The sequence below is a fragment of the Leishmania martiniquensis genome, chromosome 31 (genome assembly GCF_017916325.1).
Source record: "Leishmania martiniquensis isolate LSCM1 chromosome 31, whole genome shotgun sequence".
NCBI lineage: Eukaryota > Euglenozoa > Kinetoplastea > Trypanosomatida > Trypanosomatidae > Leishmania > Leishmania martiniquensis.
This window is the reverse complement of record NC_090166.1, coordinates 475,001-502,716: the sequence shown is the minus strand read 5'-3', so window position 1 is coordinate 502,716 and position 27,716 is coordinate 475,001. Positions and strand designations below refer to the sequence as shown.

The 27,716-nt window shown below is 59.8% G+C and overlaps 4 protein-coding genes across 4 annotated transcripts in view; all 4 read left to right on the top strand.

Annotated features, from left to right (window-relative positions):
- Nucleotides 1-650: 650 nt before the first annotated feature.
- Nucleotides 651-3,890, top strand: LSCM1_01421 (uncharacterized protein; the record flags this gene model as incomplete). Its single annotated transcript, XM_067319035.1, has 1 exon — nucleotides 651-3,890. One exon carries the CDS (start codon nucleotides 651-653, stop codon nucleotides 3,888-3,890), a length of 3,240 nt encoding a protein of 1,079 aa, XP_067176314.1.
- A 9,170-nt stretch (nucleotides 3,891-13,060) lies between these two features.
- On the top strand, nucleotides 13,061-15,772 carry LSCM1_01419 (uncharacterized protein; the record flags this gene model as incomplete). Its single annotated transcript, XM_067319034.1, has 1 exon — nucleotides 13,061-15,772. The coding sequence occupies one exon, from the start codon at nucleotides 13,061-13,063 to the stop codon at nucleotides 15,770-15,772; it is 2,712 nt and encodes a 903-aa protein (XP_067176313.1).
- A 607-nt stretch (nucleotides 15,773-16,379) lies between these two features.
- Nucleotides 16,380-18,788, top strand: LSCM1_01418 (uncharacterized protein; the record flags this gene model as incomplete). The annotated part of the gene is made up of 1 exon (XM_067319033.1): nucleotides 16,380-18,788. The coding sequence occupies one exon, from the start codon at nucleotides 16,380-16,382 to the stop codon at nucleotides 18,786-18,788; it is 2,409 nt and encodes an 802-aa protein (XP_067176312.1).
- A 5,652-nt stretch (nucleotides 18,789-24,440) lies between these two features.
- The window catches only part of LSCM1_01417 (uncharacterized protein), a gene marked incomplete at both ends in the record, with an annotated part of 14,793 nt that continues 11,517 nt past the window's right edge, over nucleotides 24,441-27,716 (top strand). Inside the window, one exon of the mRNA XM_067319032.1 lies at nucleotides 24,441-27,716. This exon is cut by the window's right edge and continues 11,517 nt beyond it. Coding sequence (XP_067176311.1) covers nucleotides 24,441-27,716 — 3,276 coding nt within the window.

Sequence of the window (27,716 nt, the reverse complement as noted above, 5' to 3'; positions counted from 1 at the left end):
TAATGACAGCCACCACGGAGCCTCGTCAAAGTAGCAGGGAGGGCATACCGCGCCATCACGGCTGGAGGCGGTAGAAGAGGGGGAGGTTGGGAGTGCACTCCGGCATTCCACTCAGCCTTCTATTACTAATCTACCGAGGCAGCGAGAAGAAAAAATAAAAGAAGAGCTGCTGCCCATTCGGCCGACGGGGAACGCCGCCCAACGGTGCATCTTCCGTCCTTCGCCTTCGCTTAGGTATGGTGCATTGTTTTTGGTGAAGGAGGTCAGCGAATCGTTTCAGCCGGCACGGAGCCGAATCCGCCGTGTCGCACGTGGCCGCCCAGAAGACAGACATGCCTTTACAACTAGTGCCTCCTCGGTGGTTGCCCCACCACACGCAGCCGACAGCACTACAAGGGTGTCGGCAGATGCGCTCGTGGTGGTGGCAGTGATGGCGCTGCTGGTGGAAGTAGGGCCGGGGACGCGCTGATCAGGCTTCCTTCGTCTACCTCTGCTGTCTGAAGCATAGCGTCCTCTCTCCTCCCTCACTGTTCGCCCCTCCCCGTGCATGCGACTTGCATGAAATATCAGTGCAGACGCCTACTATCATCTTTCCATCGACTGCTCGTCTGTGTGGCTGTATTGATACCCCTTCAAACTGCATCATTCAGATGCCTCCGCGGCTGGCGACCGGCGCGCTTTCAAGCGCCTCCATAGCACCGCACCGGGCTGTTGCCTTCTTCACCTCGGCAGACGGCAGTAACTGCCTTGTCGGTCTGGTGGCTTCTACGCCGACCATGACCCAAAATGATGGCACCATCGCTGTCCTTGTGCAGCCACGCCCGCTGCTCCTGCTCGATCTCCAGAGAGCGCACGATGCGAGCAGGAGCGGCGGGTTGGTGACTGGACAACTCGTCGACGCTTCCGATCCCTCTGTCGGAGGACTGATCACGGCCTCTATTCCGTCACCCAAGGGGGCAAACGGCAGTGGCAGCGCGGCATCGCCACTAAACCTGGACAGTGTGGATGCTGTGATGACAGCCGAGGAACTTCGGGAGATGCGAGGGCATCGAGACAGCCTTCGAGACGACTTGGCATCCAGCAGAGCCCGCCTAGAGGATATCGACGAACTGCTCCGGCAGCATACACGACGGGAAAGCGGCGGCGCCACGGCAGCATCCACGCCTGTCTCGCTGCGGACACCGTCCCCGATGAAGGCGCACCTTGATCCCACTCGCACGAATGCCGATGAAGCAGCGAAGGCCGCCAGTGCTGCCGAGAAGCGGCTACTGCTCGCCCGCGCAGGGCTGCGAACGGTGAGGCCGCTTGCGTGGATAGATCTACAGCGGCGCCGAAGCGGCTCCTCTTCGGAGCTGTTGGTGCGCCTCATAGAAACGGCGGCGGCACCGCTGCACGACCGCGGGTGTGCGTCGTTTGATGACGTGGTAGCGCAGGCAGCCTCTTTACCAAAGCGGCTCGCTGCCGTGAAGTCCACTAATTTGACAGCTAGTGATACACAGCGGGCACTGCGCTTTCTGAAGATGTCGCCGGCGGTGGCGGCCGTTGAGAAGGAGCACAAGACCGCCGCTGCCCTGTACCGGTGGGTCGGCGCGCTCACCCAGGCAGCGCAGGCTCAGCAGAGGCTGAAAGTGGCGCACGAAGCACTTTCGACCGCCACGTCGCAGAGCCCAGATGCTGCGTGGCCGCCGAAGGCGACAACTCGGCCACCTAAGAATCTGGGCTCTGGCGAGGTGGCGGCTCTGCTGAAGGAACACGAGGATCACATGGAGTACGTGCGGATGGCTGAAGACGAGCTGGCGGCGATCGATGCCCTCATAGCCGAGGCTGAAGCGCTGGCGGCCCTGCCACACCACAGTGCTCGAGACTCGCCCGAGGGCGCGAAGACTATCGTACCGGCGTTGGCCGTGCCGACATCGTGGGTGGCCTGCGCCCTACCAGAGGACGAGGGCCCCCGGCTTGGAGCCTACAGCCACCAGCCGCGTGGAAAGCCAATCGAGTTTTCCTCTGACGCAAGTGTGATGCTGTCCAACGTAGCGAAGGCCCTGCCACCGCCGGCGATGGTGGCCACGGCTACGCCGCAGGACCTCGTAGCATCTGGGCAGAACCTTGCCGAGGTGTGCAGAGCATCCTCCCGTAGCGAGTGCAACAGCAGCAGCTATCGTGACCCTGGTGCGTGCCAGTCCACCGGCAGCTCTCAGCGCAGCCCGCGCACGTCGGCTGCTGCTCCTGTGGGAGAGGGCAAAGGGGCTCATCTTTCCGTCAGCGAAGTGACTGCCGCAAGGCAGCGTGCAGAGGCCGCAGAGGAAAAAGCGCGGCTACTCGAGGCCCGCCTCGCCGCGGCCCTTCAGGAGAACCCAAAAGAGGCGGAGGTACAGCTGCTGCGCGACGAAGTGGATGGGAAGCGTACCGAGCTGCGCCGCATCACGGAGGAGCGAGATCGGCTACTGCAGGAACGGTGCGAGAGGAGCAATCGTTACGTTTCGAACGCGCGGCGGGCCTTGGCAAACAGCGCCCGAGACGATGACACATGGCAGCCGGGGTCTGGCCGGTACGCGCGGCAGCCGTCGACCCCACGCGATACGGTCGACCGCAGCGTGGTGGAAGAGCTCGAGGATCAGCTCGCGGCCGCGCATCAGCGTATCTCTGAGCTTCTTCTGGAGGCGACGGAGCCGCGCCGTCGATCGCCGACACTGACAGCCTCCTCTGCACCACTAAAAGTGATCAAATGTGAGCGCCTTCCCAGCGCGCATGGCGACCACTCGCACACATCTGTGCCGCAGTCGCTGTCGATGGGAGACATCGACAGCACGCCTCGCTCCGCCAGCAACACGCCGAGGCAGGGGTCACTGAGGAGTGTTTTCGGGTCACAGAACCGACTCCTGTCTGCGCCAGCGGTAACGCAAGAAATGTACGATGACTTGCAGGTCCGCCTGCACGATGTCTCGACTGAGCTCGAAACTCAGCGGCAAGAAGCGCACCGGCTGGAGGAACAGCTCAACGACGCCCTGCACCGGAGGAGTGAAGTAGAGCACATGGTGTCGGCGCAGCAACGCGAGCTCGAAGAGGTGTGGGAGAGACTTGAGGCAGCAGAGGCCCGTGCAGAGGAGCAGGAGCTGCGTACCCAGCAGCGTTTTCTTCTCCCTCACACGCAGTCCTCTCCTACACAATCGCAGTTTTTGCAGCTGCACATACCTGCGCTGCTGCCCTCCTCGTCCCTCACGGCCAACACGCACCCCTCCCAAACCCAACAGCCTCTCCCCGCCTCTATGAGTGGGCCGCTACCCTACTTGCATCCTACACCCAGCGTGCAAGATGTTTCTGGCGGCGCCTCAGCGCTAGGTGCCACCGACGCAGAGATGAGGTCTCAGGTGAACGAGGATGCCATGACGGTTGCGACCAACGTGAACACTGTCTATGGCAGTGCGTCTCGACTGTCGTTAGATGGGTATCAGCAAAATCCAAGGACTGATGGCTTTCCCACCTTTGGAGGTGGCGCGGTGGCGGCGGCGGCAGCCAGTGTGGCAGACCGCTCCTCTCTCAGCCGGTACAGTCGCGGCCCCTCCGCTCTCCAATCACGTCCGGTGGAGCAGCTGAGCACGATTGAGCTGCGGCACGAGGTACACCGGCTCCGTGAGGAGGTGGAGCGGTGCCAGTCAAGAGAGCTGCGAATGGCGATGGAACTGCAAGCACTGCGCGAGAAGCAAAAAGCGGAGCGCAAGCGTCGCCGTGATGCGCGCGCGGCCCGTTTGCAGATGCTCACGCGGATGCAGAGCAGCATCGCCGACGTCGTTGAGCAGTCAACGAAGGAGCTGGAGGCGATTCCAGCCTTGCTCGAGCGTAGCCGTGCGGAGGCAGAGGCGCTGATGGCGAAGCGTCGAATGGGCCGATAGGCGTGCCATGGGGTGTTTCGCTGCTTATCGATGGGGGTGATGATGCGGGCGGCTCGGCACTATGTGTGTGTGTCTCTGAAGCGTCGTATACGCTTCCCCTGCCGCCCCTGCGTGAACGGGATCTGACGCATCGCAGCGCCCATTGGTTTGTGCCCTCGAGCAGGTGTGGCACCGTTGTCACTCACAAGTGGCCATGCTCACCTACGCACCACCATGTCCCCCCCTCTGTTTATCCTTTTTTTGTGTCCCTCTTTGCGCGGGCTGGACACTCCCCGGTGAGCAAGAAGGCTCGATGCTACTCTTCATCCTCTGCGTGCGTGCGTGTGTGTGCGTTTGGGGTGGCGGGGAGGAGGGAGGGAAGGGAACCACTTGGCGTCTCTCTGCGCGCGGAACGGTCAACGCGGTGGAAGCAGCGTAGCATCTGTGGCCTTTTTTTGTTTCTGTGCGTAGAGTGCATGCGCGCACATTGATCGTCTCCACTTTGCCCCCCCTGCTGCTCCTCACCCATTGCTCTGCAGGCGGTACAACACGTAACAAAACGACGACCAGACGACGTAAGAGCCGCAAAGGGGCTCAGGCCCTCCTGAACCCACCCCTGGCGGTTTTGGTGTCCCCCTCCATGGTGATTCGGTGCTTGGCACTGTGTAGCGGAGATGGCACAGTACTGTCACTACCCGCAGAGGACGTCTCTCCATCTTCCCCCCGCTTTTCCCGTGGTGTTTGATGCGCACTCGGAATCGCTCTCTCTCGCACACACACACATACACACATACACCCTCTCTCCCGTCCTCACTCTCACCTACGCCCGACCTTGTCCCTTTTCATCAACTGCCAAAGTCGCTGCGGAGCATTTCACACCGCCTGCGTGGCATACGGTACCCGGGAGAGGGATGCATCTGCGAGTGCCCTCGTTTGTGTGCTTTTTTTCTCCTGCGCCGCTGCGCTTCTCTGCACTTGATCGCGTTCTCGCTGGCAGCCCCTCCGCCTGCCCCCGTCCCTCTCCCCCCGGTCTCCACCTCTCTTTTTACCTTCTCACTCTGTCCCTGTTTTTTTTCTTTCGCTTCCTCTGCCGCATACCGCCGTTTCCCTCTCCCTCCCTCCTCTCCTCTCAGAGGTCGGCCCTCCCTCCTGGGGAAGTCCGGCATCGTTTCCTCTTCACTCGCGAAGAGGTCCAGCAGGGTGGAGGAGACGAATCGTGGTAGCCTCCCCCTCCTCCCCTTCCCATACGAGCATCGTCATTCCTTAAGAATTTGCGGGCCCTCTTCTCTTGCAGGTCGGCGTGTGTGGGCGTGCGTGTGCGCCGGAGGCTCCCTTTTCTGTCTCGGTTGATGTATCTGTTTGCCTCTGCGCCATCCATTCTTTCGCTCTCGCACGCTCTCCGTTGTGGTGCGCACGCGCCCGCATGCCTCTCGCCCTCTCGCCCCGGTCACTTCCGCTCCTCCTCTTCTCAGTCGTCGGCCTCTTTTTCTTCACACCCCTGCCCACCCCCCACCTTGCCTCGGCTACAGGACTGGTGCGGGACGGACACGGCTCTCTGGTCGCCCCCTCTCTTGCATCCCCCGTTTTATTGCCTGCTCTACTGCCAGACGTGCACTCTGCCCAGCTGCTCGCTACACCGCAACGTTAGTCGCCTTCTTCCCCCCCCCTATGCATATGTCCCCGTAGGTGATAGGATTCGCAGCCCTCACCCTCCCTTCCCCCTCACCCCTTCTTTGCGCCTGGCCAGTCCCACCGCGTCTCCAGCCACGGCCTTGCCGCCAAAGAAGCGCAAAGAAGCGAAGTGAGGTGTTCACAGCACTCTGCCATGCATTTCTTCTCCGCTCAGAAAGCGCGAAAGAGAGACACCCCTTCGCCAACGCAGGCACGGAGCGAAGCCCTGAGCACAAAGAGGTCCCGACAGAACGCCCTTGAGGACGACGAGAGGCTGGGCAAGCTCAACACCCGCGACTGTCTCCGCCCCTACTCGCGCAATCAAAACGACAGCGTAGACAACCGCACGACTGCAGCGGGCCGTGCACCCGATCTGCCGCCTCCAAGTCAGCAGCCACCGTTGACGATTAATCGATTGCAATGCGAGAAGGCAAGCGACGTTTCGATGCCATCAATCTCGCGGGCTGGTGCTGCATTCCCCGGTTCCCCAAGCCCGTCGGCCAGCCGTAGCACAGGCTTTCCGGTAGGTGGCTCAGGCGCTGGATTGCCAGCTCGGGCGTTAACTGCAACCGAGCCACCGGCAGCATCTCCCTCTCTGTCTCAGGAAGCCGGCAAGGGCACGGTAATGCTTCCTGCCGTAGATTCGCTACACTCGCTGTGCACGCCGAGTCAACACTGCGACTCCTCCGCGCGCGCCACGATAAGCAGCATACTGACATCTCCGAGGTCGGGCGCTGCGTCCTCAACGCGGCCGTCCCCCTCTGATGTTCGCCCAGTGTGCAGGCCTTCTGTCCGCTCGCTGGCGCCGCTGCCTGCGGGCAGTGACAAGGCGCCATCAACGGGGTGCGCTGTCCGGACTGCCGTCCCCCTACCACCAGGTTTGCCCTCCACGAGTGGCCCAAACAAGCAGCAATCGCCCTGGTCAAAGTCGCCTGTTGGCGCCCCGGCTGCTGCTCCGCCCCCTCCACCGCCCCTGCCTCCGACAAAGTCACTCCCCCCCGCCTTCACCGCCATGGAGTCCGTTCCAAGGCGATGCGGCTCCTCCTTCCGCATCCTCAAACGCCGCAAAGGCGCATGCGAAGAGGTGGGCAGCACCTCTGGCGGATCCATCTCCATTACCACAAACAGCAACCAGAGCAGCAGCACCGTAGCAGCAGCCATCAAGGGCAATGCAGCCGTAGGTCTAAGCAACGGTAGCCATAGCGCGAGTGGGGCGACAGCTGATTCTTCCCGCAAGGAGTCACAGGCGGGCAGCGAGCGCACCGAAAGCAGTGCCCACAGCAAGCGCTGCGAGCCGGTCGTTGGGTTCAGAGACGACGTTGGCGGCAGCCCGCGGCTCCAAAAGAGCAATCCGTCAGCCACCACCCGCCTCGTTCCCACCCCACCGCCAATGAATGCGGATACAGCAGATTCTTTCCGCGGCACTGTCAGCACTTGGCAGGTGCGCACGAGTAGCCTGTACAGCACCCACAGCACACAGAGTGCGGAGGAGGTGACCTCTCTTGAGAACTCTGTCTTGGTGCGTCGGCCGCAGCGCTCAGGTGCCCATTCGACGACGCCACGCGCCACCGCCAAAGTCGCCAGCAACTGCAGCCTCAGCCTAGATGATGTGCCGCGACCCCTCACTCGCCACGCATCAACTCTGTCGACGGAGCAGCAGGAGGCGCTGCGCCGCACGCCGTCTTTCCTCAGCCGCGCACACACGCCGCCACCGTCGAGTTTGAGGGAGTTGGTGCAGGTGCGCAAAGGCCGCCGTGTGCTGCAGGTGCACTGCAGCACGCCGGACGCGCGCGCCGCCGCTCCTGGGGCCCCTTCGGCAGGCGAGCAGTCGCTGAGTAGCAGCACCACAGTGTTGCTCAGCGGACTGCTTACGTCCAGGGATGACGATGGCAAGGCCCTCACCGCCTCCTCAGCGAGGAGCAGCAGCAAAAGTCTGCAATTCGCTGGGCGTGACGTGGATGGAGATGGGCGTCGGCCACCTTCAAGGGGCCAGGCTGCAGCCAGTACTCGTACCGCACCCCCAAATGGCCCCTCAGCCTCGGGCCCCCGCAGCGGCGGGCGCGCGGCGGGATGGAGAGTCGACGCGGCCACGGTGCCGTCTGAGGCGGCCGCGGCGCCAGATGCGCCTAAGCCTCCCAGTGACGAAGCGATCAAGTCCCCGCTGCTGTCCTGCCCGCCAGAGCCGATCGCAGAATCCGCGGCAGGAAGCAAAAGGGATTCAAGGATGGCTGCGAGCGTGCCCCCAGCGACAAGGACATCCGTGGCAGAAAGCACTAGCAGTGCCCCACCTCCTCCAGTGAGCCAAGAGTTGCACAAGAAGACGTCCTCTAGCCTCTCCTTCCTCCTCGACGAGGCAGCCGCTTTCGACTTCTATGGATCGTACATGCTTTCCCCGCCGCAGTTCAGCACAAAGACGCCGCACCGCATTACGGCCACCCTGACACCCGCTGGCGAGAGCGCCAGCATCGCTCCTGCCGATGAGGTTGTACAAGGCCCACTGCAAGAGTCACACGAGCAGCAGAAGCCCGAGACGTTGCGCAGCGGTATTGCCGACAGCGCCACCGTGGAGGCGAAGAGGCAAAGTAATGTCAGCATCAGTGTATCGGAAAGTGCGACGACGAGCGTCGCCGATTCGCCTGGCCCAGCGTCTGCGAAGGCGACTGCGGAGGGCGCCGACGCGAGAAAAGACGAAGGTGTCACCTCTCCCATGGAACTGAACCCGAGTAGGCCGTCGCCGAGCCACGTACGTGCGGTGCGGCCGGCAAGCCGCCAGCGTGTTGTCATGACGTACGTCGACGAGGACGAGGAGGGCTTTTTTCAAATGGCCCGCACGACGCTGGCGCCTGCCAGCGCATCTCCGAGGCTACAGGGAACTTGCTACGGTACACCCTCGCGTCCGTCCGCGTCGGCGAGCGCGAGCGGGTACGACTACTTGACCTCGACCCTCACCACCACGAAGTCCTTTCCGCCCTTCGTAGGAGATTCCTCGCCGAAGCTGCCTGGGAGCACTGCAGCACCGACACCGACGGCCGCAAAGTCGGCAGCACCGCCCCCAGTGCCAGTCACATCAGCGGTAGCGGCAACTGCGTGCGAGCAGCCCGACCTCTCCTCGGACGACGACGGGGACGATGAAGAGGACGAGTACGACAATCTCCTGGAAGGCTTCCGCCCCCCCGGCTTCGACGCCCGTCGCGGGGCCCGCAGCACCAGCTCCATAGTGTTTTACCTCGACAAGGAAGACAGCCTGAGCAGCCTGGACATTGTGGTGAGGGTGGCCAGCGACCTGCGCGGCACCGGGGCGATTTCGTCGTCGCTCAACGACTCTGAATGGCCGTCGCAAAGCCAGAGGCCGTCACCCGTGTATGCGAAGCCGAAGCCCACGACAACCGGTGGCAGCGGCGCGCGGCCGCACGTCACATTCGACCCCTACGTCGCGGAGAACACGCACCCGATGGCGCAGCTCTCACCGTCAAGGCCGAGTAGTGCTCTTCCCTACTCGCAAGCGAATAAGAGCCTCACCGCATCGTCGAGCCCAGGCCCGTACGGCTTCGCCATGGGCACCAGCTCTCCCTCGCTACTGTTGAGCCCGAACGTGCGAGGCTCACAGACGACGCTGAGCCGACACTCGGCGTCTGAGGCGCAGACCGAGGCCCCTATCCCATCCGCCCCTTTCAGCATCTTCCTTGGGACGACCGCTCGTTTCGCGCCGGAGAAGAGCAAAATGCATCGCCCATTGGCCAACACGTTTGGGTACACGAACGCGCAACGCTGTGCCCGCGCAGCCGCGATCGCGGCAGGTGTCAGCGCAGAGGAGTGGGCACGGGTTGCAGGCGTCGATGAGGACGACATCAACAGCGAGGATTGTGTCTACGGAGAAGTGTACACGGATGAGAATGGCGACGAGTGGTACTGGGAGGAGGTGGAGGACGAGGAGTACGAGTACGAAGAAGACAGAGACGAAGATGGAGAGAACGCCGACGATGCCGCGTGCGCACGAGCCGGCGACAGCGCTGCATCCACCTCTCCCGTCAGCGGTGTGACCATCACCGCTACACGCTAGTCAACAACAACAACCCCTTCCCCATCCTCCGATCTCGTGCCTCTGTATTGGGGATTCTGCGTCTTGGCTGTGTCTTTCATCGAGGCGTCGTGTGTGGCGTGCTGCGTCGTTCGGCCAGGCGCGTGAGGCTTGTTACGCCGCTCTTTCCCTTTGGGTCGTGCGCCACTCCGTATCGCTCTCGTCTTGCGAGCGACTGTTCCTCACGTCGAGCGGCGCTCTTTCTCTGTTCCCCCCCTCACCCCCACCGTCACCTCTCTTTCCGGTCCCTCTCTACCCCACCTTTGTTGTGGGGGGGGCGTCGTCTCCCTTATTTCATAGTCTGCGAGTGGAGCTCTCCTGTCGCCCCTCTCTTCTTCTCTCGCTCTCTCGTGGGGTGTGTGCCGTGCTCCTCGAGAGAGGGGGGGGTGAGAGGAGTCAGCGGGCTCGAGGGGCGCGCGCGCGCGCGGAGACAGAGAAAAGCGGTGTGCATGCGCAGAGGTCCACTGTATGGGATGCTTGCCTTCCCCTTTTTTCGTTCGTCGCGTCAGTGCAGTCAGAAACTGTACCGCTATAGAAACCCTTGTGTGAAGGCGAATGGAGGACTCTCGGTCTCAAGTGGAGAGCAGGTAAAGGAGGACACGGCGCGGTCGACGCTTCACACAATCATTCACTGGCACGCAATGGCCAGTAAGGCTGTGAGACACGCCATCTGCATTGGTGATCCGCTTTTCATTCATTCGCAGGCTTTGTCAACTCCTTTTTTTTTTGGCATGACACGGGGGGTGGGGGCTGGTACGGTGCGCCGGCCATGGCAGAAAGGCTGGGCGCACTTCTATTGTTCCCCACCTCTTCCTGTTCGAGGCGGAGTTGGCGTTGATGTGCGGCGTGGGCTCACACCTTGTGCGCCCCATGCATAGCGCACATCGAACGGTTTCACTGCGCTCGCCCCCACCGGCACGAAATCCCCTCCCCTTCACACACACATACGCACACACACTGCTATGCGCTCGGGCGATTGATCTCTCTCCTCTGACGGTCGCTCAGATCCGTCTGGTTCTTGACTTTCTCCCCGGATGCATCCACTTCGAGAGGGCCAGCGCCTTGCCCACCCCCCTCACTTTCGATTTTGCCCCTCTTCTCGTGTGCTGCTCTTCTCTTCCTCCAGCATTGAGTTCTCCCCATCGGCTATCCGCATAAGCAACTGTTCTTCAACCTCAGCGCCCCGGGCGCGTTGTCGCTGTCATTTTCCTGTCTGTTCCTCCGCATGCTGTCTTCCCTGTCTTCCTTTTTTTTTTCGCTCATGCATCCATCTGCGCCTGCTTGCCTCTCCAAGAAACAAACAAAAGGAACATCTGAGCCGCAAAAGCGGCTCCTGCCACAGACAAACTGATGACGTCCTGCTGCCAGTGCCTGTAGCGGACCTTCTGCGACTCGCACGCCCTCCAACCCGCAGCAACTCAGATTCTCAGCGCCGCCGCTCGCTCCTCTGTTCCCCATGGAATAACTATGCCCGATAGCGGGAAGGCCCCTCGGTCACTGGTGCTATAGGTGCAGCGCCCACCCTCAGTAGAGCAGCCGTGCGGCCCTTTCAACTCCCCCTCCACACACCCACACACCTACCCAGCGCCAGGCTCCTTTCTGGTGGGGAAAGCGGGGCCAAGCGTCTACGGCGTGATTGGGGGGGGAGGTCCGTGCTGCGTATCGCTGACGACGTTGGCGGTCAGACCCTGAATGGTGTGGCGCTGGACACAGCTGCTACACCGTACGCGCTGGTGCCGGCCACATGGTGGGCACAGCGCCGAGGCGAGCCGAGCGTATCCCCCCTCTCCTTCTGGCCCCTCGCTCTGCCTACTCGTGTGAGCAGCCTGCGCCACCCGTGGGGAGGCTGCACGCCGCGGCCACCGGCATGATGGGCGCGGCTGTGGAGCAACGCGCGCAGCGGGGGTGTCTAGGGTCGGAGACAGAGGCGGTGCCCTGGAGAGCGAGCCGGCGTTGCTGCTGCGCGTGCCCAGGGCTGCTTCGCGACAGGCGACGGGCCTGTGCGACGCGCCGGGCATTGTGGGGCTCTCCTCGCCGCTGTATGGCGCACCGGAGAGGTTCAAAAACGAAGCTCGGAAGTGCCATGTCCACGTCACCTTTCTTCCGCGACCCCTTGGCCCTTTCGACGATCTAATCGCATCCACTGAAAGCGGCACCGAAACAGAGGTGCTCTTTCCCAACACACACAGCCTCCCGGCAACCGCTTCAATGAACAGATCCGATGTGGTATAGTGGATAGAACAAGCGGCTCTCACCCGCTAGACCCGGGTTCGATCCCCGGCATCGGAAGCTTTTCTGCTCCTCCTGGAAGGAACGGAATAATTCAGGCAAAAAGGGTGCGCAGTCCGGGAATCGAACCCGGGCCTCCCGCGTGGCAGGCGAGAATTCTACCACTAGACCAACTGCGCTTGTACACTTCGTTGGAACAGCAATTGCGGCTCAAATTTGGTAGCCGCAGCCTCGCTTTGCTTCATCTAAGCGAATGCTTGCTTCCACCCTTTCGCGCTTATGCGCTGTGGAAAAACGCGCGCGGCTTTTTATGGTTCTGAACTCCTTTCTCCCCCTTTTACCGCATAGGAGATGAGACAAATCACTTCACAGCTGGCATATGCCCCCTGGAAAAACCCCGCGTCACGACCACAGGTGTCGCAGCAACGCGCGGGGACAGCCCGCCACGCCGGCTCGCTCTCCAGAGCACCGCCTCTGTCTCCGACCCTAGACACCCCCGCTGCGCGCGTTGCTCCACAGCCGCGCCCATCATGCCGGTGGCCGCGGCGTGCAGCCTCCCCACGGGTGGCGCAGGCTGCTCACACGAGTAGGCAGAGCGAGGGGCCAGAAGGAGAGGGGGGATACGCTCGGCTCGCCTCGGCGCTGTGCCCACCATGTGGCCGGCACCAGCGCGTACGGTGTAGCAGCTGTGTCCAGCGCCACACCATTCAGGGTCTGACCGCCAACGTCGTCAGCGATACGCAGCACGGACCTCCCCCCCAATCACGCCGTAGACGCTTGGCCCCGCTTTCCCCACCAGAAAGGAGCCTGGCGCTGGGTAGGTGTGTGGGTGTGTGGAGGGGGAGTTGAAAGGGCCGCACGGCTGCTCTACTGAGGGTGGGCGCTGCACCTATAGCGAAAGCTGCCGGGAACCCATTGCGGCCAGAGGCCGCAAAATGCTCTGACAGCCAACAGGGGTGTTGGGGATCTCGTATGGTAGCATACATCGCTTGCGGAGATATCACCCTGTGGAGCCCCTAAGGCAAAGGCCGTCGTCTAATTGCGACGAGCGTGATTGGTGCAGAAACAGCTTTCAGGCTGCGGGCAATTTTTCGCATGAGTACCTTGTCCCCCTCTCTTCTATTTTTCTAACCCTCTACTCTACCATCTGACTCCTTTCGGCAGCGAGCTCTTCATGAAGACAATCTCGTTGCTCTCTGAAGAAAGCAGAAGAATGGATGCGGAAGCACTTCTGCGGCTTACAGTTCTCAATTTGCCTTCTACCCCGTCGCCGCGGACCCTCACAAAGGGGAAGAGTCTCTCGGCGTCACCACAACCCCACATCGCCGAATCTAAAGGTATACACGCGACCTTCATCAACCTCTGGATTGAGCGGCTTGGCCACCTCGATGCAATTAAGGCTTATCTGCGCAACACGCTTCTCTTCTTCCTCCCTGGACACTGGTGCTGCGAACCCTGTGAGACTCAACATGTGGCTCTAACGGAAGGTGAGGACACTGGCGGCAGCCCGCTCACTCAGTATCTTGAGCAATCCCTGGCGGAGCGGCCAACCAAACAGGGGGCTACGAAGCCGTTCTTTGCGTACCTCGACGCCCTCGTTTCCCAGCTGCAACCGAAGGCGCCTCATGCACAGTCGTCTTTCCAGGTGTGGCTGAAGGGAGTGGATAAGGTACTCGCAGACACTCGCGCTCTTTTTACTTCACTCTACAGTGCGCTTTTCAACTCCTTCTGCGGTGTTCACCAGGATCTTTCGACCAGCTATCAAAGACTCGCTTGGGAAGATGTACAGCTCTCCTACGCGCTTGCTGTGTGTGGCCTCTGTCACACTGTTCAAGCAAGGCTTCTAAGGGTTGTGGTGCATGCAGTTTCGGAGAGCTTCGACGCATGCACTGCGAACACCAGGCTGGTGATGTTCTGTGCGCCAGCCAGCTTTACTGCCAATGGTGCTGCTGATGCTGTGGCCTCAGTGGTGCAGGGTCGGCTCGGTGACATAACCTCAAGCGTGATGCTTAATACGTCCTTTGCGGATATTTTCCCCAAAGGAGCGGCAAGTTACGCTGTCACCAAAGAGAGCCATAAGGAGCTGCTGGCGCACCTTTGTCACTCGATCTCTGCCTATGTTGGGAAACTGCTGGCGCCCAGCATAGAGGCCGTGCAGCCAGTGCCAGGTGTAACAGAATCGTGTTGCATACCTGCTAGTGAATCGGCGACACTCTGCAGCTCAGATAAAGCCACTTTTACCGCATCGCCAGGTAAGGTAGAAGCATCGAGTGCAGCACTTACGCCATCATCGCCTAACCGACTGCGCGTCGTTTCTATCGAGGACGCTTTTGAGCTGACTGCCTTGCCCGAAGGAGCGGGTATCTTCTCGTGCGTCGCCGAACTTGCTGCCCCCATCGGAGACGTGGAAGGCAGCGTGCAAAATCTTGTGGAAAAGCAGAGGAAGGTTATGGGTGTTCTATTGGGTGGAGTCCCCAATGGAAGTACGCAGCCAGAGAGCTGGTATGATGCACATGAGACTTGTGAAACCACCACTTCAGCTGCCGAGGATGCCCCTGCTTCACCGAAGAGAGTGCCCGCTGCGCAGAAGCCGTCAGCTGACCATACAGAAGCAGTGGCTTCTTATGAAAGGAACCCGAAGGAGGCGCTTTTGTTTTGGCATCGACTCCGGGAGGCGCTCGATCTAGATGAAGAATCGATCACGCAGGCAATGTCACGCTGCGTATTTCCTAACAACTCACCGTACCCCAATGTATTCCTCAACGATCTCGATCTCCGCAACGGCGACCGAGCCACTCAGCTCTTTTTGGAGGAGATTCGTCCGCTGCTTTCACTCAAGGGTGCCGCCGCGATGAAGGCGGTGAATGCGCGACTCTTCTGCGAAGCGTGCGCCGTCTACGGCGAGCAGCTGTGGGAGAGGACGCTTGAAATCCGCGAGTCACTACCGTGCTTACCGCTTCGTGTGAGTGGTGTTTTGCTGGGATCTATGTATCCATATATGCGGACAGACAAGCATTTTGAATCTCTCAAGCAAATTTATATGCAGCTTTGCGGAGTCGCCACGCAAACTGGCAGGACTTCAAGGGATGCAGCGATATTAGCCGACATCGAAGTGCTACTTATCAAGAGGGCAGAGGCTCTCGCTCACTCGGTGACTGCTGCGGCGTCTGAGCAAGTGGAGGAAATGCGCACCTCGTTGCAGTCGACAGTAGCAGCATCTGCATTACGACTAGGGGGTGAGTCGAAGGCGGCGCTGACAAATGCTGTGAATGGCACACTCCTTTTTAACAAAGTGTTTTGTGGTACTATTGGCAGCTCTGCACGGGTGAGTGAGAATGCAGCGGGCCTGCAAATGAGACTCAACAGGTCTACCGATGCTGGAAGTCAGGGCGCTGCTCTGGATGAGGTGGCGCAGTCGTGGAACAGCCCCGAAAAGCTCTCTGCGAGGGGCTTTTCACCTGGCACGCCTGTCGCCGATGTTTACTGCCAAGCATGCCTGTGCCATGGTGTCAATCCGAACTTAAGTCTGCTGCACGACCTCAGCATTAGTAGTGCAGACTACTTTGCAACTCTGGATCTCTCCAGCAACTACGTTGGCGTCAAGGGTTTGAGACCGGTGCTGGACCTCCTGCAGTATAACGGTGAGCACCTTGTTTCTCTCTCTATGTGCAACAACAGCCTGGAGAGCGGCGACGTTAGAGACCTGTGCTTCATACTTCGAGGACCACCAGGTAAAAATCTGGTACACCTTGATTTGTCCTACAACCCATTTACGAACTCAGCCTTCCCTGTTCTCAAAGAGCTTGTGGCGTCGCTGACCAACCTCGAGAGACTTGTAATGAAAGGAACTCTTCTCTTCCCGAACACCGCGCGCGAGCTGCAGGGCATTCTCGAAGAGAGAGCGATTCGACGATATTCCTGGTAGCCATAGGTGCCCACCAGGTTCTGCAGGACTGTGCTGCCGCAATCGGTCATCCCTCCATGAAAGGAGACACCTTGCCGTCTGATATGAGCTGAAGCGAAACAAAAGGAAGGATACCGAGAAAAGGAGGGCTTTGACTCTGTGGCGTGAGGCAGACTTCCCTTTCTTACATTGTTCTCTGCCTCCTATGAAGACTCCCGATGTATTACTGAGCACGTGCGAAAAAGACGACACAGAGAAAAAAATGTATGCCCCTCATCACTTGAACAAACACTGTGTTTTTGAGGACACTACCCCACTGCCAAACGAGAGGGTAGCGCTGCACAAGCGTTCTTCTGGGAGGCAACTAGGCATATTCGTGGTCAGCAGGGTAATGTATCTTCCACTCGTGCTTTTCTTCAACAGCTCTTCTACACAGGCACGCCACCCCCTTTTCTGCTCCCCTTTCTGTCCTTACCTCACGTTTCAGATGGACGCGTTAGTATTCTCGCCCAGCAAGGTATCGTCATTCACCTTCTCTTCTTGTGTATCTCCTTCCTTCTCTAAGTCATAGGAGGTCTGTAAACATTCATTCGCGGCTCTTTTATCTTCCTCGTAAGCAAGCGTAAAGATGGCTGGGAGGGCGCTGATCGTTTCTCTCACTGTCGTTTTTCTCGCGGCCACCGTCTCGGCCGAGGTAGGACAGAATGCAAGTGCGGTAGCTACAAACACCACTGCAATGAACCAGGTTGCGCTACCAAATGCAGGAAACGCCCCAGTGGCGCCGGCGCCGCATATTCTAATGTCGAGTGAAATGGCGTCTGTGGTGATCGTCATGTCGGCGTCTCTGGGCTTTACCTTTGCCATGTACTGGTGGTATGTGCTCTCGTACATCAAGATTACTCCTGGAAAGGATCAGGGCCTGCGCAACGCGCACCTCACGGATGAGGTGATGCGCAACGTGTATGTCATTTACTCTCGCATATCGGAAGGGGCCACAGCGTTCTTGATGTCTGAGTACAAGTACATGGCTGTATTCATGGCTGGCTTTGGCACTCTGATCTTCTTTCTGCTCGGCGTCGCGCTCTCCTCGCCTCAGCAGGGTCAGGCGCTGCCGCAGTCCCCGTGGGCGAATGCTGGTCTTTCCCTACTTTCTTTCCTCATAGGCGCGATCACGTCGGTCGCGGCGGGCTGGATCGGCATGCGGATTGCTGTGTACACGAACGCGCGAACGGCTGTGATGGCAACCTCTGGTGGCGATGATGGTGATCAGGCCAGCGGTTTCAGGCTCGGCTTCCAGACAGCTTTCCGCGGCGGTATCACGATGGGCTTCGGCCTTACCTCGTTGGGCCTCTTCGCGCTCTTCCTGACGGTGAAAATTGTGGCGGCGTACTTTGGCACAGGTGCTGAGGCGATGCCGGAGCTGTTCGAGTGCGTGGCAGCATTTGGCCTTGGTGGCTCGGCGATTGCGTGCTTCGGGCGTGTCGGCGGTGGCATCTACACCAAGGCCGCTGATGTTGGTGCCGACCTTGTAGGCAAAATCGAGAATAATATCCCTGAGGACGATCCGCGCAACCCTGGCGTAATTGCCGACTGTATCGGTGACAACGTGGGTGACATCGCTGGCATGGGCTCTGACCTCTTTGGCAGCTTCGGCGAGGCGTCGTGCGCCGCGCTCGTGGTGGCGGCCAGCACCCCTGAGCTGACAGCTTCCTTTACTTCCATGATGTACCCGCTCCTCATCACGGCTGTTGGTATGACTGTGTGCATGGCAGTAGCTACGATCGGCGCCACAAATAGCGGTGTGCACCGCTCGCATGACATCGAGCCGACCCTGAAACGCCAGCTTCTGCTGTCGACGATCGGTTCGACGATCGCGCTGATTTTGCTCACAGTCGTGGCGCTGCCTCCGACCTTCACGGTGGGCACCACGGCGAGCACCCGCTGGGGCGCTCTCATCTGCGTTCTGTGCGGTCTCTGGTCTGGCCTCATCATCGGCTACACAACTGAGTACTACACCTCCAACGCCTACCGCCCAGTTCAGGAAGTTGCTGAGGCCTGCGAAACGGGTGCTGCGACGAATATCATCTATGGGCTGGCGCTCGGTTACCTTTCCGTGGTCCCACCGATTCTTGCCATGTGCGTGACGATCTATGTGTCCTACCGCATGTGCAGCGTGTACGGCTTCGCCCTCGCTGCGCTCGGTATTCTGTCGACGATGTCCATCGCGCTGACCATCGACGCGTACGGCCCCATTTCCGACAATGCTGGTGGTATTGCGGAGATGTCGCACATGGGGCACGAGATTCGAGAGATCACGGACGCGCTGGATGCGGCTGGAAACACAACCGCGGCCATCGGCAAGGGCTTCGCCATTTCCTCGGCTGGGTTTGTCGCGCTGGCGCTCTACGGCGCCTACGTTTCGCGTGTGTCGATCCCCCTGGTGAACATCCTCGACTCTCACACGATGCCCGGTCTTCTCTTCGGTGCCATGCTGCCCTACTGGTTTTCCGCAATGACCATGAAGTCTGTGGGTATTGCGGCAATGGATATGGTGAACGAAATTCGCTGTCAGTTCCAGGACCCCGAGGTTGCCGAGGGCCGCAAGGAGCCGGACTACGAGAGTTGTGTGGCCATTGCCACGAAGGCTGCATTGCACCAGATGATTGCGCCGGCGGCGCTGGTGATGATGTCACCGATCGTGATGGGCGTTCTCTTTGGCAAGCTCGCCCTAGCGGGTATGCTGCCCGGCGCGATCGTGTCCGGTGCGCAAATGGCCATCTCAGCCTCCAACACCGGCGGTGCGTGGGACAACGCGAAGAAGTATATTGAGCAGGGTGGTCTGCGCGACAAAAACAAGGGCAAGGGCTCCCCGCAGCACGGCGCTGCTGTCATCGGCGACACTGTTGGTGATCCGCTGAAGGATACCTCGGGCCCGGCGCTCAACATTCTCATCAAGCTGATGGCTATCATCTCCGTTGTGTTCGCACCGGTGTTCCAGTCGAAGATGGGCGGCATTGTGCTGAACCTCATCGAGTAGTGCTGGGGGACGCGCTGAGGAGACGCTTGCATCGCAGCGCAGTGGCGCACCATGACACCAGTAGCATGTGTGTTTTTCTCTTCTTCGAAATTGTGCACACCGCCATGACGCTCTTGGTATCACGACATGCATCTTTTTGTTTTTTCAATGAGGGAAAGTTGCCATACAATCACCCCGCTCACGCATGCCCCACGTATCGCGGTGGGGACACGAGCCGGCAGAGGATGCGAAGGCGAGTAGTCGAGCAGCAGCGCACGCTCGTTTAAACGCGTGATGCTCTCCGTTTTCTTTCCCCCTTTAGTTGCATCTTAGTCACCCTACCCGCGCGGTGCGACCGGATCGCACCTCCTTTCTTCTTGTATCCCCCTCGCCTTTGCTTCCTTGGTTTCAATGGGTGACCGGCATGCCGGGTGGAGAGGAGAAGAGCGTGGGGCAAAAAAAAAGAAAGAGAGGGAAGCAAAGCAAAATCTGCGCCATCGAAAACGAATGTCTTCTCTATCCCCCCCTTTCCCCCTTTCCCCCTTGGCTCATTTTTTTTTTCGTCTCTCTTTTCTTTTTAACCTTCTGTGACGTTCGCGTTTTGTTGCCCCGTTTAGTCACTCGGACTCTCTCTTTCGTACTCTCTAACTCTTTTGCTCTCAGCCTGGCCATCTCTCTCAAGAACGAGACCACTGTGGTCAGAGCGGAGGGAGGGAGGGAGGGTGGAGAGGGGGCGATCCGAAGACTGAGTAATTAGTGAGCGAGTGGGTCGGTGGGTGAGCGAAAGGAAGGAAGAAGGCGAGGCGACGCGGTGGTTGTGGTTGTGGTGGAAGCCTCTATCCGCTCGCTGAGCATGGCATGCCTCCCTTCTTCACCTGCCTGTTCCGCTTCGATGTCGCCCTTTCTCATGCCCCTCTTCCCTCTCCCCAAACCCCCCTAGCCTCCTTCTCTTCCTCTCTCTCGCCCACCTGCTCACGCTTCTTTTTTTTTTTCATACAGACTCCGGCTGTTTTTGAGTGTGCGCTGTTTCTTCTGTCTTTTTTTGTTGGTGTGTACGTTAGCTCATTTCACCCCTCCTCATTTTATCGAATCTGTACCTCTTTGGCGCGTGCGCGTGTGACTCTCTGACTCTTTTTTCCTCCCCTTTTTCGCCTCGGTCTGTCTGTGTGTGTGTGTGTGCGTCTGTGTGGGGAAGGGGTGCCGTCTGTGCGTATCACTTTTCGCTTGTTTTTGCGCCCGCCCATTCGCTTCTCCGAGCCTCGGTGTCTCCTCACCCGTTTGCAGTCTTGTCTTGCCTGACCCACATCCCCTCTCTTGGCATCGCCTGCGATTGAAAGTTCGTTGCCTAAAATGCTGCTCTCTTACTGTCCGTTTAACGCAGATCTAAAGGCACAAGCGTCAGTCGGACAGCGGCGAGACGGCAGAAGGTGCCCGCTGTGCAATCATGCGTTTTCCCATTTCGGTTGGTGACAAGGAGCACAAGGCAAAGGAGACCAGAGAGGGAGGGGGGAACGACAGGGTTAGTCAGACTGTGAAGGGAGGGGGAGGAAGGCTGCGGTAAAAAAAGGGGAGACAAGGCGGCAGGAGACCGCAAGACACATCTTCCCCTGTTTTTAGGAAGACAGAAAGGCTCCTCTCCTCCGTAAACCGACCCTCGCTCCCGTGTGCGTGCACTCGTGTCCGTAATGCAAGTGTGTGGAGGAGGCGGAGGGGGGGGGGAACGCATTCGCACGGCTCCACTACGTTCCATGCATCTTTTTCCTACCCCATGTTGGGTGTGTATCACTGTTCTCTTTTTCGTTTTTTTTTTTTTGGCGTGGGGGCTGAGTGGGCCTCACAGGAGTGTACTTCTTGGCTCTCATGCCGTTTCTCGCCGTGCCTGTGCGTACTGTGTCCTCGCTCTGGAGACTCGCCTGGTGTGCCTGGACAAAGCAGGCGGGTTGCGCAGAAGGAGAGTGATGGCGGTGGGAGTGGTAAGCGCTGAGAAGACAGAAGCAGAGGCCGGTAAGGTACTCGACTCAACGGCACAGCGAAAGGCTGCCTCCGCTCCTTTTCAGCTTTTTTTTTGCCCTTCTCCCCATCATTCCTCTCTCCCCAACGGGCTGTGGGGCTCTGATGATGGGGGACACCTCGACTAGTGGCTTTAGAGCATGATGCGTACTTTTTGTGCGTGTGGGGAAGCCAAGGATCCTGCCCTCGAGTGCGACTGCAGACTCCTTCAGAGAGGGCTGAAAGGGCGGGGCTGACGCAGTGGCGGAGCGAGTTGCGGCCACCATGATGCTCGAACCCGGCCATTGCGCATCAAGCCAACGGTTTGACGAACATCAATGCTATCTGCGGTCAGCGGAGGCTGAATTCAGGAGCGAGGCGATTGCCGCAGCGGCCATCGAGGTATGGCAGTGCCCCCCGTGGGCAAGCCATTCTTGCAGGCCGCTCTCCGGCCACATCGGTGGGAAGGGAGGGTGAAAGCAGCGAGCCCTCCACTGCGACAGCCGCGCCGTCGTGAAGTGGACGGCCAGGTGCCAGGGCGCGGTGCGCACGCGCTATTCGTGACGGCCGGCACGTTGCATCGCATTCGAGCACGGTGTGGGGAGACCGGCGAGGAGGGAGCTAGCGACGTGAAAGGCGCGAGTGACTGCACTCCCATGGATAAGGCGCGGGCGCGCGAAATGTGCGGCGCCTGCGTCTGAGAGGCCTGCGCGTGGTTGGCTCTGCACGGGTGCCGGAGGCACGGCGAGGGTACCTCGAACAGCACGATGGAGTCCTCCGGGCATCCATGTGGAGAGTCTCCACACTGCATTGCAGAGTGGCGCGGCTCGAATCGACTTGGAGAGCAGCGCGTGCAGGTGCAGGGTGCAGGGCCTGCGAGGGCACTGACCTGGAGGTAGCCAGCTTTCTGCTTGGAACAATGCACCATGAAGCTGGACCACCCCCTTCTAAATACATGACAGGTGCAATCGCTTCCGCCTTGAAGCAAGACGGTGAGCGCGGCGCGCTTCGCTTGAGGCATGGTGCCCACTCGAGTCCGTCTGGCGCCGACGGTGCGGTACGCCTCTAAAGAGGGACGAGAAGAGCCCATACAGCGCATGGCCCGACTCAAGAGTGGGCCATTTGTCCTGGACGACAAGGATGTAGCCTCCGCTGCAACAGAGAGAAGCGGAGTGCGGCCGCATGCTCATAGTTGTCGACGTGCTCATGGCGAAAACGTGCGCTTCATCATCTGTTTCTCAGCGTCTCCGGTGCGTCATACAGCGGCGAGGAGAGCCCCACAATGCCCGGCGCGTCGCACAGGCCCGTCGCCTGTCGCGAAGCAGCCCTGGGCACGCGCAGCAGCAACGCCGGCTCGCTCTCCAGGGCACCGCCTCTGTCTCCGACCCTAGACACCCCCGCTGCGCGCGTTGCTCCACAGCCGCGCCCATCATGCCGGTGGCCGCGGCGTGCAGCCTCCCCACGGGTGGCGCAGGCTGCTCACACGAGTAGGCAGAGCGAGGGGCCAGAAGGAGAGGGGGGATACGCTCGGCTCGCCTCGGCGCTGTGCCCACCATGTGGCCGGCACCAGCGCGTACGGTGTAGCAGCTGTGTCCAGCGCCACACCATTCAGGGTCTGACCGCCAACGTCGTCAGCGATACGCAGCACGGACCTCCCCCCCCAATCACGCCGTAGACGCTTGGCCCCGCTTTCCCCACCAGAAAGGAGCCTGGCGCTGGGTAGGTGTGTGGGTGTGTGGAGGGGGAGTTGAAAGGGCCGCACGGCTGCTCTACTGAGGGTGGGCGCTGCACCTATAGCACCAGTGACCGAGGGGCCTCATCATCAGCATAGAATAAGGCTGTGAACCCGGTGAAAGGGGATGGAATGTTGCTCTAGTGGGCAGCGTACTGATAGCTCAGCTGAAAAGCTGCCTTGTCGTAAAGGAAGGAAGCCAACTGACAGAATAGCTGCAAAATATCGGTTGCAGCGGGTAATAGCGCCAAACCAAAACGGTGGAAGCGAGGGGCCGACGTTGGCTGGCTCTCTCTCATCTCTCCTTTTTTTCTTCCGTTACTGTCGGTAGCCACCTCTCTGGACCTCGTCCCCGAGCGCGCGGACGGGTACGCCGGCGCGGGTGCCCCTCCCAAAAAAATGAGAAAAGAAAAGGGGGGGGGTACCAAAGCACGCACATATGTGCATGTGCGTGTATGGGTGATGGCTGCCAGTTTCTTACTCCACTTCTATGTTGGCGTATCTCCTCTGGTGCGCTTTGGAGAGAAGGCACACACGCGAGCAGGCGAAACGGAACCGAAAGCAGAAGCGACGACAACAACGACGGCGACCGTTTCCTTTGTAGGGTGTGCCATTACGACAGAGAGGCAGACGAGACGAAAGGAAATGCGTTGTGATGATGTCTTGTCTTTTTTTTCCCCTCTTTTCCTTTTTTTTCGTCTGTGCACGCTTCGTGCGATGAGGCGATTCTCTTCTCTCCCACGGCGCGAAAAAGGGGGCATGGGAGGGGAGGAAATATGTGCGCAAAGAAAAAAAATGGCATGCAGAGTAAAACAAACAAACAAAAAAGTGCAGAGATGGGGCAGAGAAAGTGAGCCGGAAAAAAGATGAGAAACGAACGAAAAGGAACAACACAAACAAACAAAGATGAGTCGAGGGCGAGAGCGCTGCGCAAGAGCACAGCAATCCGCCCCGTCTTTTGTACGAGCTCTAATGGGGAATATCAGGGGCAGCGGTGGAGAGGCTTCCCTCTCAGCCTCCCTCTCCGTTGGATGACTACGCGCACTGGAAACGCATGGACATGGTATTGGATGCCTTGTGAATGCAACTGCTGCTGCTCGAATCTACCTTTGTTATACCCACGGGGCCTTTCACCCGCGTGGTTGACAGTGTCTCACGCTCTGCTTGAAAAAAAGCAGTGGCCTTTACCTGTAGCCCATCTCTCCACCCTCTTACCTCTCTTCTTTGGTTCCCCACGCTTGTCTTCTTCTCTCACCGCTTTGCGTGTGCACTTACCCTCCCCACGCGGCCCCCCCACTCGTCTTCTCCTCCTCCCCTATTCCACCCCCCTCCTCTTCACCCACAACCTTCTCGCTTAGCCAGAACTCGGCGCTGACCCCTGACGCTCTTCGACAAAAAGGCTGAAGAGACAGCCTAAGCGAGGCAAGACCTACACCGAGAAAAGAAAAGCTTTTTTCCCGTGTGTGTGTGTATGTGTGTATGTGTGTGTATGTGTGTGCCTGTGTGTGCTTGTGAAGAGCATTCGCGCCGCTCTTTTGTTGTCATTCCTCTGTTTTTTTTCCTGTTTTGGGTTCGGCTTCGCTTTGGTTACATTGCGTTGCGCGCCGTGGGGAGCGTTCTTTTTTTTCCGTTTCTATTCTTCCTCGCGGCTCTCTCGCAGAATCACGGCTCTCGTTGTTGCGTGCGGGGGTGGGCTGGGGGGGGGCGACCGTGCGTCTGCTCGCATCGGAGTCGAAAGGGAACATCACAGAGGGAAGTAGGCGGTGGTGGCTGTGCTTCTGTGTTTGCGCGCTCTCTCTTTTTATTATTATTATTTGCGCTGCAACGTTTTCTCGAGCACAAAACCTTTACTGCTTGCCGGTCCCGCGCGGTGAATCGCGAGAAATTTTACCCACGGATACAAACATTGAATCTCCGACTCCCCTCTTCGCCTACCTTCTCACCGCTCAAAGATGCGTATCGAGGTGAAGTTTGGCTCTGCAAAGCACAACATCGAGGTGCCGGAGGATGCGACGCTTGGTGCCCTCAAGGCGGCCATCTATGATGTCACCAACGTTCTTCCTCCACTGCAGAAGCTGTTGGGCAAGCCGAACCTGCAATCCAAACCCGATGACACGTTGCTCTCTATCCTGGGGATCAAGGACAAGACGAAGCTGATGCTAATTGGGTCGGTAGCGGCGGAGGTGGTAAAGGCCAACGCGCCGTCGGGGGCGGAGAAGAAGAAGGAGGAGGAGCGCGAGCGCCGGCTGCGCAACCTGCCCTACAGCTTTTGGCGCCTGCCGGCTTATGGCGGCTTCCTAGCGGACCCGTACGTTGCTGGTCGCGGTGCCCCCCTCGAGGGTGGTACAACGCTCCTAACACTGCTCTGTATGGATGTCATTCTTTGCCGTCTCAACACGCTTGGCGCAGGCAGCAAGCCGAGCCCATCCGCCGCTAGTGCGAGGCTGCTGCAGGCGCTGGGCCAGAAGGGCGTCGCCGAAGTCTCCCATCCTTTTCTGCAGGACATCTCTGTCGACCTGCGCACCGCCATCCAGCGTGCGCACGGGACCATCCGTTCCTGCTACGACTTCACGGTAGAGGCGAGCAAGGCGGTGCAGCCGGCGACGGTGCTGGAGGTGATTGACAAGTGCGTGCAGCGCATCACGAGCCTGCCGACTGGTGAGTGGACGATGATTCCGTCTGGCTGGAGCGGTGCCGGCTCGTACAACATTGTGCTTCTCCTCCTCCACCGCAGGGCAGCTGAGGTGTTCGACGTCGTTGTGGTGAATCGCGGCAGTGAAGGGCAGAGCTACCACCCGCGGTGGCAGACAGCGGAGAAGATACTGAGCTGCCCGATCCTCAGGTTCCAGGACGTGTCATCGACTCGGCTGCAAGACAAAGCGTTTTGGCTGCTGCTGCTGTCGCTGTGGATGCGGCGCAACGACCCGCAGAACCAATCGGAGTTTATTCGAGCTGAGGTCTTCTACGATGTGTTGCTGCCATGGCTGGTGGAGAAGCTGCCCGATGGGCGACGCCGCGAAGACGACGTGAACTCGAACGGGAGCCAGGTAGCCGGCTCCCTGCACCTAACAACTACCCGCTTCACCACCGAGATGATTCTGCAGATGACTGGCGGCGCAGCGGAGAACGAGCAGCAGATGCCGCCCGGGCCCGTGCCGTCGACCGACTTCCCCTTCACACCGTTCATCTACCGTAACGCGGCGAGTCCCACCTGCAGCTCTTCCAGCGGCATCAAATCTGCTATCACCGCCTTCTGCTATTTGCTGGAGCAGTATTGCCCATCGCTGACGGCTGTCGAAACGAAGCGCGTCAAGTACGTGCTGAAGTATGAGTTCTTCGCACGGGCCGCTGAGGACCTCTCGCGCTACTCGCGACGCTTCCTTTCCGACTCGGCTCCCTCTGCAGGCGCCGCCGATGCCCAGGCCGCGCCGGCGGCACTCACATCGACAGCGTCGCGCAAGAAGGACACGCAGCTTCGCACCGCACTCAATCGCCTCAAGGCTGCCGGTATCAACGACACGGCCGCCAACCTGTCCCTAAGCTCTGTGTGGCTGAGTCTCAAAGACCACCGTGTGTACGTCAAGGACCAGCAGAACAAGATCTTGGCCGACACCGACTTCCGCGGCAAGATGGTGCTGTTGTTTACTGGGTGCCTCAAGGTACCTAGCGGCAAGGAAACAGCGACGCTCTTGGCGGAGGCTGTGACCGCGATGAAGCGAACGCTCTCCCCCGACGCCGTCGAGGTCATCTTCCTCAGCTGCGATGAGACGCAGGAGGACTATGAGGACCATTGCGCCCTCTTCGACTTTCCGCGCGCCACCTACCCGTGCTTCGAGGTGCTTGACGCGTTGGAGCTGTCCCATGTGCCGGAGCTGCTCATCTTTCAGAGGGATGGAGAGCTGCTGCACCGACAGGGCATGACAGCGCTGCGGTCCGATCCCGAGGCATCTCAGTTCCCCAATGGCCCATGGAAAGGCGCATTTCCTCTTTCCGCGACAGACGTGCAGCTGCTGCGCATTGGAGCGAGCCAGCTGGCACACCACACGAAGAAGCGGCTAGACCGTGGCCATCCTCCGGTTGCCGGCAGCGACGCCGTGGTGCAACACGTTCTGGAGCTCGTGCATGCTGTTGAGGCAGTGGTGGACGCACTCCCACAGGATGATGTGCAGGAGCTGATTCAGGCGGCGAGCGAGGTGCGTGCGAGCACCACGGCGAGCGCTGCAAGCGTTACGGGTGGCACATCTGCGGTGTCATGCCCTCAGCGCACAGTGGACTCCATGGTGCAGGAGCCCATCGACATAGGTTGCGAAGGTGTCTTCCAGAACGCCGAGCTTCTCCCCAAGGCGTCGGTCGCCTCTTACTACGGCCCGGCTTTCCAGTCTTCCGTCCCATCTTTGCCTGACATCCATGACCTGTCCAAGGCAACCAACTACGCCGAGCTGTACGCGCTCTTGCCACGCATTCGAGGCGTTGTGGAGACGTTGTGGAGGCGTGCCGGTAACAGCGGTACCGCCTCTCGCGTCGCTGTGCAGCTGCAGATTATCGAGCTCATCACTTGGACCTTCTCCACGCTCATTCCAGTACCCTTGCCTGCGGGCTATGGCATCGATGCCGTACCGTACGAGGAGCGGTGGTGTGTGTCCGGCTTCTATACAGAGGACATCATTCCACCGGTGGTGCAACCGCCGGCCGGGATGGAAGGTGCGGCATCGGGCCCGCATGCTACCGACCCGCAACTGACGATGCTGGAGTGCATCTACTACCTGATGCTGTCGCTGGCGAACGCCTGGCAGGCTGTCGAGACGCCGACGCGCAGCTTCGATGCAGAGCGGTGTCTCATTTCCACGGAAATGCTGCTCGTCTTTGATGCCATCTTGCGGCAGGTAAAGGGTGGCGGCAAGTGCCGTATCATCTCTGTGCTACTGAACACCGGTGGCGGTGGCGGCTATTTCCTCTCCACCACGCAAGGGAGGCAGAACGTCACTTTTGCGTCCATGGCAGCGACGCTGCAGCTGACCCGCCCGCATCTTCTCCCGATTCGTTCCGCCATGCTGCGGTACATTGAGGAGCAGCAGAGGCTGCGGCCAGGCCGCGAGCTGTTTGACCTGCGAATGCCCGATAAGCTAGAGCTTTTCAAGAGCAGCCACACCGTCGAGTTCCTCAAGTCTGTGCTGGCCAACGCGGGGTACTCGCTGGAGCAGTCTGGCGGCCTCTTTGGCAGTGGCTCG